Raw genomic sequence first — 18,023 nt, forward strand, 5'->3', positions numbered from 1 at the left:
CACACAGACAGATGGAAACAAATTATTACAGGCCACGTCATTCCAACCTCCAGGAACTGAAAGAAATGAGAAAAAACAATTCAGACTCTGTCGCACAAAGCATGATCTTGGGGATAGTATAGTTCAGGTATTGTAATGTATATCAAACAGTATGATCTTTTTGTAGAGTAAACATCACTACAGTACCATTATGCAAGACACAGAACCAGCAAGAGATAAGACACCATACAGTAAGTTGTATTTTACACACTTAAAATGAGAACTAATGTTGCTCAGTTTCACATCTTAAGAGCAATCTAAGCTCTGCCCTCTTGTAAAAAGATGTTCTGTGAGGTGGTTAAAGAACTATGTGATTCTATGGAGAATGTCCTTGAGTGCTATAATGTACTTCAAAATACATAATAGTAACGTGACAAAACTTGTTTTTTTTAACAAGTTAAATTATCTTCCCACAAGGATACATGAAACTTATTTTCAAGTAGATCATAAACAAGAAGAAATACTTTAACAATTTAAGTCTGAGCTGTGTAACATTTAATATCCATACAATGACCACTAAGTCAGACTCATAATATCAATACTAATATATATTTTATATATATATATATATATTAAAATTACGGAATAAAGACTGGAATATAAAATATGGTTAGTTTACTGTAACTAAATAGATGACTGAATATTCAGTTTGTCACCTGTAAATGTAAAGATGTATTTTATTTTTCTTAAACGTGGCTTTAAGAACCAGTGCAAATGCATGTTTCCTAAAGAGTATGTCATCATATTTAATTGTAAAACACCACCCAGAAAATGGTTACTTGTGGTATGATCTGCTAAACTCTTGTTCTGAGTAAGTGTCCTGTGAGTTTTAAACCACAGACTTTGTTCTGTTCCTTTTAGAACATTTTCAGGTGTTGCGACTTAGTACCGACACACATTCAGAAAGTAATATTAAGAGAAAAAACAAAGTCAAAGAACAATCTCTACAATATATAACAAAGGACTCAAATCTGGGACACCACTTTAGGAATATTAAGAAGCATTGGTATATTATTGATTCAGATCCTTTGCTTCATAAGGTCTTCAAAGAGCCCCCTTGTTTTGTTTGCAGCAGACTTTCTAAATTTGAGACATTCAAATCTACCCTCTACTGTTCATAGAACATTTCTTGATGGAATTCCAGATGGGAATTATAATTGTGATCATGCCCAATGTAATTTTCACATAAATGTACTTCCTTATGTCTGGTAAAAAAAAAAAAATGTTATAAAGGGTATAACATGTAACACACAAAATGTTATATATGATCAAATGTCCATGTGGCCTAGGATATTTGGGAAAAACTACAAAAATTAGTATTAGGGAACACAGGACTAGCATCCATAGAAAAGATTTACAAAGTCCGGTGGCTGCACATTTCTTGGAAGAAAGCGATAATACTGCTCTTAAATAATCTCTTAAATATATAGCTATTGGTACTTAGTTTTCTGTTAAATTCCTCTCATTTGACTAAAATGATTGACCTCTTTGTAAATATAATGCTCTTGCAGGTTATGTAAAATGTAGAATGTATGCGAAATAATTTCATGTATAGATTCTAGTATAATTGTTGCTTGTATTGTAATATAAATGGGGACGGTTCTGGTGGTTATTTATTTATATACTGAGAAATATTAAGATTAACACCTGCCATTTTCTCTCAGGTCTTGTTTATGATGTGATGTTGTTGACTGTGTAACGAGTTGATATTTAGTGTTAATATCTATCAATTTATCATGTTGATTATGTCTGTTTATTATTTTTGTGATGTCGATCTGATAAAGATACAGCTCTCGTTCATTTCTAAAGTGTTATGAAAATCAAGAGATTTACGAAGTGTATAACAATCTTTTTATATACATATCTAATATGTTGTGAAGACAATGTTGACCTGCCTTTGAAACGATGTAACAAGGCAGTCTGATTTAAAATTCCTTTGTCTGAAATAATGTGTTTGCTCATCTGTATCTAATGGAGGCCAATTAATGGTCTATTTAAGAGAAGCTTGCTCTAACACTATCTCATATGTTGATGAAGATCTATTGTCTTGATCACTGATTTTACCTGATGGCATGGTGTTTTTAAACTAAAGAAAAGATGTGGAGCTTCAGAAGTGTACTTGTTTGGAATAAATCGTGCCCTGCACCTTTTTGATTAATGGATGTGTGTATAAACTTCCGATTTGCTGAATTGGGCCACGTGTATCAAAGAACCACTTTCAATACCCTTGGGTTGTTCTAAAGAAGAATTTAGAACGGTCTTTCATTGTGGGTCCTATATATGAGACAAGTCAAAGAAACTTTCTAACAAAAGGTTCTAACACAATTCTTTGTTGTAAGTCTCAAGTGTTGTGAAGAAACACATGTTTGAAATGCTGATAAACCATTAAAAAGATATATTACCTGGAAAGTTAAATTGCAGACAATTTTCGATTCCAAAATTATTTGGTTCTCCCTTGTTCCAATTGTTGTAGTCCCATTTAGATCCATCGGTCCAATACCATGACCCCTCCTGTAGAGGTGAAAGGTAGAAAACAAATTGTTGATCTAATAAGACCGTAAGAAATGTATGAATGAGAGGAGGCCATTCAGCCCATCAGCTCTCATCTGGTTTCTGGTGGCAGAATGATCTCAAAACTTTCTCAAGTGAAAGGATCCCAATGATTCAGCATCAACAACATGGCTAGATAACCCATCCCATACCCTCAACACTCCTTGTGTGTAGAAGTGTCTCCTACCCCCTGTCCTAAGTCTGTCTTCATTTCATTTCAACTGTGTCCATCTACCCTGGTTTCTGTACTGCACTTAGTATTGGTTCAGGTTCAATATATCAAATCGTTAAGATTATAACGATTTCCTTGGTGCCAAACATTTGCTTTGTTGACAAAACCAAAATATTTGTAGATCAGAGATCTAGCAGTAGTATTCATTACTATTCATGTCTTGTGAATGTTTTCCTTTCTTCATCAGTGTCCTGGGAGACAGTAAGCAAGGCTAGATGATCTCCTCCGACAATTTACCATCTTGTCATTCTCTGAAACCTTTGACAAAATGGCAGAATTAAAAATGCCTTACTAAGATGGGATATTTTCCATCTGTTCATTTTGGATTTATTTCAATTTACATGTTCCTTTTTTTTGGTTTGATTTTGCAAATGCATAACCCCTGAATACTTTTGGATTAGAAATAAAATCCCCCAAAAGATCCATATTTTATTAATTTGAGAAGACAACATGTGGCTGCGTGCATCCACACTGAAATGTGCATTTTGTTCTGTATAGTTGCGTCACAAGGACAGTAGAGTGGCGACGGCAGAACAAGGAAATAATACAGAGACGACTTCTGATATGATGAATGCACTGCTCTGCGTTTATTTAAACAGAAATAAAAGGTTTGAACAGAAAACACTACACCAAAACAGGACACGGCACTTGCGGCCAAAAATAGAAAGGTAAACCAAACTGACAACACTAAACAAGACAGTTCACGAACATTAAACACACAAGTAGTGTTCTGGCCCTCCAGCACATGTAGCAATTGTAAATATTAGTCTCTCACCCATTCTCCATTTTCCTAGCACACAACCCAGAGTGAGTGACAACATGCTGCTGTTATGGAGTTGTACAGAGACTCAATTGCTAATCATTCCTATTGGAGTCTCGGTACAACTGCACGTGAATTTATTTAGTGCAATTCCCCATGCTCACATATTACGTTTTACCTGCACGTGAAGTGCTGTGCAATCCTCGTACCTAAATACAAATACGCATTTTAAACACTCATGCTCGTAACCCATATTATACAACATATAATACAAAAATATGCACAGGGGCGGGCTCAATGCCACAAGTTCCCAGTACTGTTTATAGATGTTCATTGATTCAAGTATTCAATGTATTTCTTTCAATCAGCACAATGAGAAAAGTAGAATTTTATAGTGCTGTGTTGCAGGGTGTAGGAAGTGAACACACCAGGCATTGTTCCCCTACTGGTGACCGAATACAAAAATAACAAACCTCCGTTCACACACTCATACACAGACCCACAACACGACAGAGGTAATCCACAACACATTCAACAAAGTGGATTTCTTTTTGGTAAGGGAAGCCATATAAAAAGAGGTAACTCTACCTTGAAGCAGTCAGAACCCCCGATCCAGGTATAACCATTTGAGGCGTCATTATTTCTGATCAGGTTCTGGATGGCCTGGTTGTCTTCGACACTGTGTATAGAGGCGAGGTTCCCTCCGAGACTGCGGCAGTACAACTGGAGGGAGCAATGAGAGACAGCTTGGACTAGGCAGACTGGGAGCACTGTGAAGCAGCATGTCGTCAATACACTGGGCACATCAGACAGCCTATTTCATTTAATGACCCTTCTGCAAGCAAAGCTCTTTCAAGTGCTGCTTTATATTTCTGAATTAAATACTATATAAATGAAACATCTAGATTTCATCTAAAGATCCTGCAGCAACTGTTTGGCTTTGATAGTCTCATATTTACAAGGAGCAGTTACCTAGAACCATTTTGGATTAATACCCTTGTATTGGGTATCCAGGAAAAAGCTTGTCTAATCTGAGTATTCGCCATGATAACGGGACTACCAGCTTCACCATGTGTGTGTTGAGAAGTGTTTTTCCACCCTTTGTGTCTCCTGAAGCTTTATGAACCAGATGTTCTATTATTTCGGGTATAACCAGGAAGGGGTGCTCATCGACCTCAGAGACAGTCATTGGTGGGCACAGTTGTTTAAAGCAATAATATTATATAAGTTCAATACAGGGTCATCTTTGCAGTTATTTTAAACCCATAACTCTGCATTTCCCACCTTGCCATGCCTAATTAAATTCTCAGTGCTAGTAATTTGTGACAAATTGAAGCATGGTGTTGATCATGCCTGCCCTTTGGCCAACACCATGATCAGGGGCCAATGAAACTGGAAGAGGTCCTCCTGGGTTTATGAATGATAGACATGATCATACCTCAGCATCAGCCCATGTCTTCCTGTCCCTTACATACTGGTAGCACTTGTTTTTGAAACTGCTCCAACCCTTCAGACAGGAACCATCACACATTGACGCTTCCCTCTTCACCACTTCTTCCTTCTCGTCACCCTGAGCTGTGAAGTACAAAACACCACAGACAGCAATGCACAGAGCGAGTGTTTGTGTAGCGGCGACAGGGGCTGCCCTTAACCACTTTGTTTCCTTTCACTAGTGTGTTTCCCAGTCAGTCTGACTCAAGGTTTCTACTTTATTCTGTACTAGATCTCTTTTACATGCCTGGCAGCAAATGGCAGTTAAAACGGATAGAACCAGTGCTTGTGGAATTTCTTTTTGTAAGAAATATGCAGAGCAGTTATTTTAATACAGCTTTAATAACATACCATATTGGAGAAGAAATACTAACACTACAATTAATGAATGCCAACCTAGTTTTTAGGTATATAATGAAGCTCAAAATGTATTTTAAAATGTCATCTACTTTCAGGCGAGAATAGCATTTATTCTTTTTTGCTCTGCTTTGAAACAAAACCCTGGACTTCTAGTTGAAGAATTAAACTGTCCTCAACCAAGGAAACATGTTGTTCTTCATGCCAACTATGGGGAAATCATGGATAACAGATTCACACATAAAAAGTGGAAGAGTAAAAGGGATTTAAACAAACAGGATTGTGTTATCCTGAAGCGGCAGCTGGAGAATTTAGCTTTCTGCAGCCCAAAAATGTCTTGCAGTTTAATTTAGCTCTGCATGTTTAAGCATCAACACACAATGAAACAGCAACTTTGATGGAATAGTAACACATGGACCCCGCAGGAAGACTGGCCTTACTGACTATCCCAAAAGAGATAGCTTGTATTGAACAGTGACAACAAATCCACTAACACACTGTAATGAATTGGCATCTCAGCCAATTAAATTGAATGAAAAGGCAAGGGCAGGATACAAACCGCAAACCATATGGTTCAATAACAAACGTCTTACCATATGCTGATGTCAGCACTATTAATTCACCAGCCACTAGGAGATTCATCACATGGTTCAGTGGTCAAAAAAATTTCACCCCATTTTAAACTCGGTAATACACTGGACAGGTTGTCGCATCATTTAAATAGCCTACCTGCAACCCTGCTGAGAGCCAGGGCAATGCAAACCACAAATGAGGCCGCTGTTGGAAACATGATGACAGGCTCCTGGAAGAGGAAAAGAGAAACCAGAAGCATCAAATCACTGCACAGCCTGGGGAGATCCAAAAAATAAGTAGTCATGTCTAAAGTTTACCATGGTTAGCCACTTAAACTCAATGAAAAACATTTCCACTAGAAGTCGAAGATTGAAAAGAAGGTTTATTTTAATTTAGTATTTTTCATTAAGCACAATTGCGTGAGTAATACTTATGGATGATTATCAGCTGTGTGTATTGGTTCACACCACTATGGGACTGTGGCAGGACGGCTTTGTGGTGACGTACCCAGACCAGGCAGCGACAGACACATTGAAATTAATTAAGTTATCCAAACTGTGTTGGGGTGTGCTGAATTGTGAGGTTGATGAAAGTTTTGTGTTAAGTAGATGGCTCCAGGCCTACAGGATCGTATAAATTGGCAATCAGTGTCTTAGTACGCCACCTGTCTTAAGGGCCACCTGACCAAGGACAGTCTGAGCTGTGGGTGTCCAAGCGAGGACAGGTGGAGCAAAGACTCCTATAGGCTACCAGAGGTCTCATCCCCACCTTGACACCCAATGTCTGGATCCCCTGGACAAAGTGTGCTCAATCTTTCTCCTGTCCTAGAATGAACACTGGTAAGTACTTGCTTCAGATACCACTAATAACTGCATCTCCCCCTGTACTGCCTGCTACAAACTAAATTTTCCTTCCTAAATTACCGTTCTCAGACTAACAAATCTCTGCTTTTCAATGACCTTGTAAGGAAAGACAGCAAAGAAAGCTGTGGAAGATGCTAAGGCTGCCCTTCGAATCGGAGGTATTATGGGGCAAGTTCAGCATGGAAAAGGAGGTTTTGGTCTCACTTCAGCTCCTCCTACATGGCACAAGGCAACCCCAGCTCAACGGAGGAAGCTGGTAGTCAGTGAGGTGCAAAAGCAGGAGGAGAGGATCAGGTGTGTAAAGGCCATTTCCCAGGGCAAGCAGGGAGAATGGATGAAATGGGAGAGTGTGGAATAACGCAAGATTGGCTGGCAAGACCTATGGACAATGGAACAGAGCAGGATTAGTTTCCTCATCAGATCAGCATATGATGTTCTCCCATCACCACAGAACCTATACCTCTGGGTGGGTGAGGATCCCTCATGTCCTTTGTGTTCATCAGCTGCAACATTAAAGGCACATTTTGACAGGATGCAAGGTGGGTCTTAGCCAAGGACTGTTCACTTGGCACCATGACCAGGTGCTGCGATGTTTGGCCTTAGCATTGGAAGACAAGTGTGTGTAAAATTTCACAAGCCTCGCCCAGGACAACTGGAAGCTGCTACAGACTAGAAGATGCTGGCAGATGTTGGTCAACGGCTTATTTTTCCACCTGAGATTGCCACCAGTAACTTTCGACCAGACATTATCTTGTGGTCTGGATCAGCACGCCTTGCACATCTGGTAGAGTTAACAATGCCATGGGAGGATGCTGTGGATGAGGCGTATGAGAGAAAAACTTTGGTATGCTCAACTAGCTGCTGAAGCGGAATAACAAGGATGGAGTTTACCCAGTGGAGGTGGGTTGTCGAGCATTTGTGGCACACTCTACAACCCGGTTTCTCAGAGATGTTGGGTTCAGTGGCCAAGAGTTGTGTCGCACAGTGAAGAACTTATCTGAAGCAGCAGAAAGGAGCAGCAACTGGCTGTGGTTTAGATGGAAAGATTCTGTATGGGGATATCAAGCACAATAGAAAGAAAGCAATGCTGATGTACAGGTAAGTAAGCTGGGCTGAGCTGAGTGAGGGGTGGAGGGGGGTGATGCTGTGATGCCAGAATCACTGTTGAGCCCTCTTGAGGTGTCGTGGGCTAGTCAACGAAACACCAAGGATTGAAGGTGACCACTTGAAAACCCCAGAGATGTACCCTACATAGCTCAATCCAGACGGTTGTCATGCTGATGCACTGGGGAGACCGCACTGTAGTTGATCCCCAGAGCCAGGATCGCAGCCATTGTGTGTGCTGATGCGCTGGGGAGGCAAAATGAGCTGATCCCTGGAGCAGCATTACACTTCAGCAATCAACACCAGAAAGAAGGATATCTACATCATCAGATGGAAAATAATGCAAATGGAATGAGATGCAGATGGATCATTAGTTTACTGCAAAGCTGCGTCTTAGTTGGTGCTTATCTTGGCAAGAGCAGAGTTCAAATCAGCATGGTTAAACATCTGCTCTCATGTAATGGAAATCATAACTAATACTAATCCTTATCTTCTGTCTAGCAGGAACCAGGCACTCTGTAAATAAGCACTCGCTACATGCATCCACCCCAAATGGCTATTCGCTCTTTGACAAACCACGCCTCACTGGTAGAGGAGAAGGCACTGCTGTTATTGCTACTCTGTGCTTGCCGCCTCAACTCTCTATGCCATCCTTCTCTTCATTTGAGCATCTTGTTTTCAAGCTCCCCTCTCCCATGTCCCTCACCCTTGCTGTTATCTATCAACCAAAGAATAGCTTATTGCAGAGTTCTAGCAAGTTTAAAAAAAAAAAATGTCCTTGATATCTATGTAATTTGTCAACAGCATAGGATATGGGATGGGTTTTGTGTTTTTATATATATGTAGGCTTTGTTTATTTTATTCACGTTGTGCTCACAGGGCCAGCAGAGGTACATCTCAGTAGTGCGGCACAAATACAAAGAGAGGCATTTACTAAAATGAAAAAATAATTATACAAGTGCTTCTAAAAATTACCCATTAGGCTTATATATATATATATATATATATATATATATATATATATATATATATATATATATATATATACAGTTCTATTGATTTTATAGTATTACTATGCAGGACGGCAGCTATAAGATTGTTACCTTTATTAAAAATATGCATGGATGAATCTACCGGTTAATCAACTAATGCCCAAAAATTAACCAATCAAAAAATTTGAACCGAGTGACGGCACTAATTTCAGTATACACTCTGGTGCGTACATGTTTGTTTTTTTTACTTCTTTGTAGTTAAGTTTTTGTGATGTCAAATCGTTATTTGCTTATTTACGGTTTCTTTGTTTAGAAAGTACTAACCAGTGCTGTCAGTAGACATCATAAGGTAATATAAAGAGTGCATGTGTATGTAGATATGATCTAAACACTGACACCTAGTATTTAAACAATCATAAAGAATGTACCAAAAGCACGTCGCTAGTAGTGACCAGAATTGCACACAGTACTCTTAAGCGTGGTCTCACCAGGGCATTGGACAACCCCATCATAACATCCTATCCTTTGATTTGTACTCTACATTGTTAAATACATACCCAAGTGTCACAAAGACGGCTGGAGTGGGGGACGACAGGCCAGAACCAGGAAATAAACGACAGAGAGGTGGAGTTGGGTGGAGCTGAGCGAATGGTCTCGCTCAGCATTTAATGAATTAACAGAACAGTAAATAAAAAGGTTGTAACAAACAAAAACACAGGACACGGCACATTCGCCAAAACAAAAGAGACAAACAAAACGGACTACACAGACAAACACGGTGAGCTTCTATTTTACTTATTATCCTCATTATTCTTATTACCTCCGTCTCCAATCCCGTTCCCCACTCACCGAACACACAACACCGAGTGAGTGAAACATGCTGCTTTTATGCAGCTGTACCGAGACTCGATTGCTAATCAATCATTCAATTGGAGTCGCGGTACAACTGCACGTGAATTAATAAAGTGCAATTCCTCGTGCTCACATATTATTACTTTTTACTTGCACGTGAAGTGCTGTGCAATCCTCGTGCCTAAATACAAATATACATTTTAAACACTTGTGTTACACAGACCCGTTTATATCCTGTGTACCAATGACTATACACCAACATTAACACACAACACAAAATACACACAGGGGCGGGCACTTTGCCACACCAAGCATTCTGGTTTTCCTTTTTAATTACTTCATCTCGAAATATAGCACTGAAGCATCACTATTGTAGCGCCACAGCAATCAAAGAATGAAGTGAACAGAGAGATGGAGAGATGCGAGCGCTCTTACCTGTAGAAAGTGCAGATTGCTTCCTTCTCTTCAAGATGATGTGTTTGACGGAGTGCACAGCTCATTTATATTGTCGACTGTGTCTAGAGCTGACGTGATCCTGTAAACATTGTGGCTGGTGGTGTTTGCACAAAGGAGTCTGGGTTCAACATCCTTGTTATCATTTTACTTTCTATTTCACTGTTATTTAAAGGTTTGGAGCATTGGGACAAAACATTGTCATGGCATTTTAATACAGAGTACACAATTATGTTTTCAATAATTTTCACACACTTGAATCGTGCGATAGCCTTTATAAAAGTTTTCCATAGCATTGAAGCATAGTGAAAACATGTGTCCTCTGGTCCTGGTTTCCGTGCAGCGCTTCAAGTATCCACTAGGGTCAATTTCAACTTATTTTATAAGAACATAAGAACATATGTTATATAACGTAAACTTATTTTATTTATGTATCACCTTTCATACCATAGTATCTCAAAGCGCTTTACATTTCGGTTAATACAGAACAAAAGTATGCAGTATAAACAAGTGGTAATAACAGTATATAATAATAATAATCAAATCTAAATAAAACAATTGAAGAAAACAAGAAATAAGAATGAACACAGAAATGAGCAAATAAAATCGATAAAACAATTACGTTTGTAAATCAGGTTAAAAAGGTTGAACTATACAACTCTAATCTTGACTTAAATATTGATCAGTGCAACATCGGTAATAGAAAAGGGCAATGAGTTCCCAAATCTCTAGTCATTATAACTAAATGCACTTTCTCCACTCAGTTTCGATTTACCTTTAACACTTGAACCGCCGGGTGTATGTTACTACCTAGAACCGCCAGCAGCAGTCTTTTTGATGGGTACATTTTAAACAGCAAACTTTCAGATACAACTCGAAAGATGTATTCATTTACATCATACATTTGCATAGCAGAAACACTACTATTTAAAAGAAAAAAAAAACGGTAAACATAAAAGGCTTTATTTTCAAAATTAGCACATATAACGCATAACTTCAAAAAATGAAACTATGTTAAACAAACATTTCAAAAGAAAAGTGTAAACAGGTGTAAACTGTTATATGCACATGCAAAATTGTAAAAATGAAGAAATTTACATTACCGCATATAACAAATGACTTTTACTATAATAACTTACTATAATAAAATGAGCATTTGAAAAGAAAATGTGTTGTGAACAGCTGTAAATTGGTATACAGTATGTACATACAAAATTGTAAAAAGAAAATAATTGTTTATACAAAATAACAAAGAAAATAACTAAATGCCACTGTGTAAATTAAATGCGCATTCAGGAAAATACACTTCAAAGTAGCCCCCATATTCACACAATCCACACACATGTAACTCTATCAGCTTGTCATGTGCATTTACAATCTGGCAACTGGACACCGGTGACTGCTTCTGTAGCGTGGCGATTAGAACAATAACCAGAGAACAATATACAGTCAACACTCGGGTAACCGTTACAAAGATACACGTCAGTAGCGTTTTACATCAGGGCCTCATGGAGCACTGTGTTCTGCAATTTTGAATACTGACTTTGGATACTGTTAATTCTGAAAACTGTGTTCTTGTTTTTTTTTATCTTTTGGTTTTGCTAAATTGCATTGCATTTAACATTTTACGCAGTTCTGTGAATGGATAACATTTAGATTTAATTTTGCTGTTAGGTCGTTAACGGGAAATTTTACATACCGCTATAATACGTAACAGATTAAAAAATATGTACTGTATTAGTTTAACTGTAACTGAAGTAAAAATTTTATAAGGTCGGATATGCGAGTGCTGACTGTATGTCCATTTAACAACCAAGGAGGTATGTTGATTTTTCAATTTTTATTACAGCAATTATATAGGTTTAGCAGGGCTGAATAGTCCCGCACGTCACCTCCCAAGGAGTCCCGTCCAGGGTGTAGTCCTGGCTTGCGCCCGGTGTCTATAACACACGCAGAGTAATTTAAATTTATAAGTGAAAACCGTCAAAATGAATGCCTTGGCGGTTCTAGTGTTAAAGCCAGTGGGGAAGGGTGTTGGGCAACAGAAAAGTGTACTTGAGACATCGCACAGGTGCTCAGTTTTATTAATGCAATCTCCGTTCAATGATTTATTTTAAGCTGCAGCTGACCGTGGCCTGACTATCAACGATAGTACGCGCATGGAGGTAAAGTAAATCGTATTAAAAAACATGGAAAACCAGGGTAAACTATGGTACGCTCATGGTATAACCAAGAAAAAAGCATGGTAAAACTGCAAGATTTACGGTGGTAAGACCAGCAGAGAAGGAAGAACAGTGAAGTAACAGGTTTGTTAACAAGATAACAAGGTGTCTGTTGACACTTTAAATCCACTGCCAGTTACAATTGACTGTAGGGGTGTGTTATGAAAATGACCATGGATAAAATTCAATAGCGCATGAAGTGGTGGTATAAGATGTTTACACTAAATATTACTTCCCAGACACTGCTCTCAGGTGTGGCCACTTATCACATTTATTTTGTAAACATTGAAATGAAAACTATGAGACGGTTAGGACAGTTTGCACTTGTACACATGACACTGCTGTGTAATCCCGGACCTCCTCGTCTTACACCGGATCCATCAGGAACCACTTTTATGATACTGGGGTCTATTCAAGGATCTAAACAGCGGACACCCAGAGGGATGATGTACCGCTCATCTCTGTCTCTTTCACTGCATTGAAACATGCTTGAGAATCTACTTTCCTTTTAAATAATCCGAGAGAAGTCTTAAAAGTTTCTTGTAAAACCATCACTGGAGAAAAGAAATTAAACAATTTTGACAAATGCATTATGCAGTTTTGTTTTCTTATCTGAAATGAGGCACTTCAAGATGAAAAGCTACAGGACAGTTTTATTGTTTTGTGGATATGAACATTAAGATATATTGTGGAAAATAAACTCAATAGCTGGTAAAAATGTCTCTTGTGTCTGTAAAGCGCTTTGTGATGGTGGTCCACTGTGAAAGGCACTATATAAAAAAAGATTATTATTATTATTATTGTTAGAGCAGCTCAAATGTATAAATCTTTTACAGCTCAAGATTGAGAAATGTCTCAATTGAAACATGTCTTGTTTCTCAAGTGGTGGTTTTAGGAGAAACATTTGAGATCTGTCAGAGAAGAGAAAGAGACAGAGAGGAGAGGCACATGTTCCCTCTGAGGAATCTTACTTAACATCACCATTGTTTAATTAAAATTAGCGAATTTTACATAACCAAAACCTGTAAAAGCATGCGTGTGTAAGTCTTTTCAGTGTATCTTTGTATTTGAAGTAAGTAAAATGTCAGGATTGAATATTTAAACAGTGGTGGTCTTTATATCCGGCCATGTTTAGATCATTTGAACAGCCCGTAAAAGTGTTTACTAAAAAACATGGAAATTTAAATACCCAATTCCGATTTCCCTATGTCAACTCAAAAGAAAACAGCAAAGTTGTTCACTCTTATTTAGCTTGTATTATTCCTTCAAAATATTCTAGTTAGCAAACCTGTCTCTAAAGATGCCAGTTACAGGGGAAGGTTGGGTAAGACAGGATACTTAAGGATTGAACATTTCTGTAGGTCAGCCTAGAACACCAATCACTTTGCAATTGCTCACAAAACTCAAAAGGGTGTTGTACTACCATCAGAAAATTGCAAAATTGAAGTATTAAGTGGGCAAAAAAAATAAAAAAATTCAAACCCTTGCAACTTCCCATTTTACCCACACTATGTTGGTAAAGTGGGATACACCAAAAAGTGACAAAATATGAATAAAAGTATGCTGAAGCCTAAAGGCCATTCTAGGCTTAATCTACAAGCAGTTCACAAGTGAATTGGTCGTTGTCACTGTTCATACCAGCACACGCATCGGTAGCTACAATGATACAAATGTGAAGGGTATTACCACTGTTAATTTTTTTCAAACCTCTCTGGGACCCTCTCAGTGTGTGGGCCCCTGTGCAGTTGCACCTGCTGCATCGGCTTTTGCTGCACCACTGCATGTGAGTAACACAGTATACCTATATCCCGTTTGAATCCATTCCCAAGCTGTCGTGTTCCAACAGATGCTGCTACGCAACTGTGTAAACCTAAGCCCAAACACCACTCTAGCACTATTTATTAACTTGTTTGTAATCCCTAAATAGTTTTTATCATATTCTCTCACTATTTATAGACACAGACACTACATTTGCAGACCTATCTTTTTATAGTAGACCCTGCAAAAATCAAACAAACTCAACTCATTTACACACAACGTGTTTTACAAGCAGGCCGCCATGAGGGAATGGTCACATGGGGGCTGTATCATTTCCACACGCTGCCGGCAGATGGAAGCAGTTTGCTGGAGTGAAACACTGGTGACCCGTTTTACCCGAGTATCCCGTTTTAGAAAACCTTCCCCTACAAAAACCACCCCTTCGACTGCTTATGACAATTAACAATGAATAATGTATAAATGGTTTAGTACTGTAATGATCATACTAGTTATAGCTTATATCATCAGTAATCAAAAAATAAACAAATAAAAAAACAAGCAACAAATGATGATAACAACACCACAAAAATTAATAATAATAATAATTATTAAGTAGTCCTTTCAACTAATTTACATAAAAACTTCAACTAAAATAAATCCACAGAACTCTTAGCTAACACTACTCCATGACTACTGGTGACAGCACGTTCAATAAATATTGGTTAAAATACATTAATGCTGGCATTTCCCTTAGAAAAGTTCTGCATGTAAAATAAATGCAAAGTGCAATAAGGAATAGTCAAAGCATAAGTACAGCCCAGAGAGGTACAATAAATCGTATTAAAAAACATGGAAAACCAGGGTAAACTATGGTACGCGCATGGTATAACCAAGAAAAAAGCATAGTAAAACTGTAAGATTTACGGTGGTAAGACCAGCAGAGAAGGAAGAACAGTGAAGTAACAGGTTTGTTAACAAGATAACAAGGTGTCTGGTCTCACTTTAAATGCAAATACAGTACATCCCGAGAGAAAATAGACAAAGCTAACAAAACATAACTATTCAATTCAAACACATTGCAAGTGCACCACCCAATTAAAGCAATACAGTAAACAAGGAATGCTTAGCTAGGTTATTCTTTCTCTCTTTTGTTTGCCGGCAGTAAGGCTTTAGATAAGCTGCATCAATGAGCTGGGAAGGCACAGCATGGATCTGGTTTCATGGGAGTTGGGGGGTTTCTAATAGCTGCATACACAGGGGTGGCGGGATTGCTCGACTCTTCGTTGACCAGTGTTCCAGGAGCTCCTTGGCTTTGATTCTTCCTCTGAAATGCCACGGAGGTGTATGTAACACTATCACAGGGAGGCTGAAAGAAAAAAGGGTTCATTTTACTGTATGACAGTTAGGGGCACGCTTAAAAAGAATTTAGTCCACATGCCCAATTTAAGTGGCATTTTCATTAGGAAATACAGGAGGTTGCATGTACGGACAGACAGCCTTTATATACCCCTGGAATGTGATACACTCGGTAACTTGTGCTAGAGAATGCCCTTAGCAAGACTCTACATTTATGTAAAAGTGTAAGAATACCTTACTTGATTGTATTTTCATTACAAATTGTGTTCAATTATTAAAGACTTTTTGAAAAGAGATCCAATGCTATTAAGTCATGTTTACCAAATACGTTTTACAGTGGAAACGCATCCATTTTCCATGGGGGGGTGATATAATAAAATTAACATTTTTAATGTTTACAAATATGAATTGCCAGTAATAAAATAAACACATAAACATTATATATCATTTAAATTACGTTTATCTTTATTTTTATACTAACTTGTCATGATTATTTTCATAATGTATTTTTTGTGTTCCATGTTTAAGGTTTATTACGAATTTTACCGAAAAATTACAGGATTTAAAAAAAAAAAAAAAACTGGACGTTGATCGTTTTTTACTGATATATACACATGTTTTGTCTATTATTCAATATTTGCCCCATACTATTTTTTAGGATTTCAATGCTGTTTTATTTTGACTCTGACATTGTATCCTACAATACAACAGACGTTGAGACACCAGAGGATCAAATAACGTTCAAATGTAGTTCTCTGTCCAGCGTTGCCAGATTTGGTAGACAGTTTATAGCCCAATCACAGCTAAAATCACACCCAAACCTTCCAAAACTATCCCCAATCACAGACCGGGAGGGGGTTGGGTTGAGCGGGAAGTGATGTCTGTAGTGTTTTTACACAGCCACAGCCAATACGACTACTAACAGCAATCAACAAATTAACAAAGAAATACATTAAATATTTACACTTACCTACTGCACTGGTCCTTATAACACTGGCAAGCAGCATGCCACTCCAAAAACAACAATTTGAGAACTTAAGCTACATATAACCCACTTTGTCACAAAAAAGTCTCACCAATTTTTGGAATCAAAATTAGCCAGCAGTTTCCGGGAAGTCCATCCATTCCTGGTCAATCCTGACCGTACGAACATGCTTGAAGCACTGTCAACCCCATTCGGTTTTGGGTATCGTCCTTGAGAAGAGCCACTTGAGAGAAAGCTCTCTCCACATGTACATTAGATATTGACAGGGTAAGCAGCTTTATGGCCCTGAAAGCTAGTTCCTTAAAGCAGCGATTTCCACCTGCATCTGTATATTCGTTCACTTTGAGCCAAAGTTCTTCCACAGCGCACTTCTCTGTTATGTTAGAGGAAGCAATACTTCTCCATTGTATTTCAATAACATCAACTGGACTTGTGAAAAACTGAATTGGCAGTTCACTCACCCCTAGTTTCTCATTAGACACGACTGCTCTGGGACTAAAAAGTTCCATTTTCCTGAGCAGATCCATCAATTCAGGCAATCGTAATTGATACTGGGTAGTAGTTGTTTGGTGAACTCAATGCACCTTGCAGTTATTTCATTTTTGCGAGCTGGTACCAGTTTGCTTACTTCCATTTTTTGCTGGAATGTAATTCCAAGATCCACGTCATTCTGAGGCAGGTAAATGCTTGAAGATTTCAAATCTAAAAATTTAGGAGCTTTTTTTTCACCAATCATTCAAAAAACGATAGGCTTTACAACTCGTCTGTGTTGAAACGTACGGTCTCTCCAGGTCACGAAAAACAGCCAGTGTATCACTTGTTTCAAGCTGAAAGTTTTTGTTCACTGTTTTGAGTTCTTGTAAGATGTTTTCAGTCACTGACAACACTAATCTATATCAGATTCTGATATATCCACTCAACGAGTAACAACTGCTATGATTAATCCCGGCCTTGTCTGTCTGCGATTGGCTGTATGTATTCCATTGCCTTACATAGGTACAATGTTATTGGCTTCTGCTATTGTCAATCATTATACACGACCATAAAAGTCATTAAAGTTGTTATGAACTTAACTTGAACGTAATTTTACATTAAGCTCATTGGATTTTATTTTTATTTTTAGTTGTGCTTATACATTTTTTTTTTTTTATCTAACTTTTAGAAAATCAGATTTACCTCCCCAAAGATCTAACAAAGTTTTTCTGTTTTAGTCTCATTGGGAGATAGCAGATTCACCTTCTATATCAGGAGACTTGGCAGATATGCAGTCTCTTCACTGACTCTTTAACTTAATATTATTATATTATAAAGTTATTGTTTATTTCACCTGGGATTCACACCCAGCTTCAACTGAAAACATGCCTGAGCAACACAAATTCTAACGAGTCTGTGGAAGGGTGGTGGGCAATTCACTGACACACGGGAGACAGAAGGTT

The 18,023-nt window shown here is 38.1% G+C and overlaps 1 protein-coding gene across 1 annotated transcript in view; it reads right to left on the reverse strand.

The window, feature by feature from the left end:
• LOC121313792 (lectin-like) overlaps nt 1-10,345 on the reverse strand; it is an 11,022-nt gene extending 677 nt beyond the window's left edge. Inside the window, exons 1-6 of the mRNA XM_041246585.1 lie at nt 10,249-10,345; nt 6,159-6,231; nt 5,020-5,156; nt 4,170-4,304; nt 2,442-2,550; nt 4-56 (exon numbers count right to left, since the gene is read on the reverse strand). Of these exons, the coding sequence (XP_041102519.1) occupies nt 4-56; nt 2,442-2,550; nt 4,170-4,304; nt 5,020-5,156; nt 6,159-6,219 (495 nt within the window). The 5' untranslated portion in view covers nt 6,220-6,231; nt 10,249-10,345. The remainder of the gene's footprint in view (nt 1-3; nt 57-2,441; nt 2,551-4,169; nt 4,305-5,019; nt 5,157-6,158; nt 6,232-10,248) is intronic.
• Between the last annotated feature and the right edge of the window lie 7,678 nt (nt 10,346-18,023).

The sequence above is a fragment of the Polyodon spathula genome, chromosome 4 (assembly GCF_017654505.1).
Source record: "Polyodon spathula isolate WHYD16114869_AA chromosome 4, ASM1765450v1, whole genome shotgun sequence".
Lineage (NCBI taxonomy): Eukaryota > Metazoa > Chordata > Actinopteri > Acipenseriformes > Polyodontidae > Polyodon > Polyodon spathula.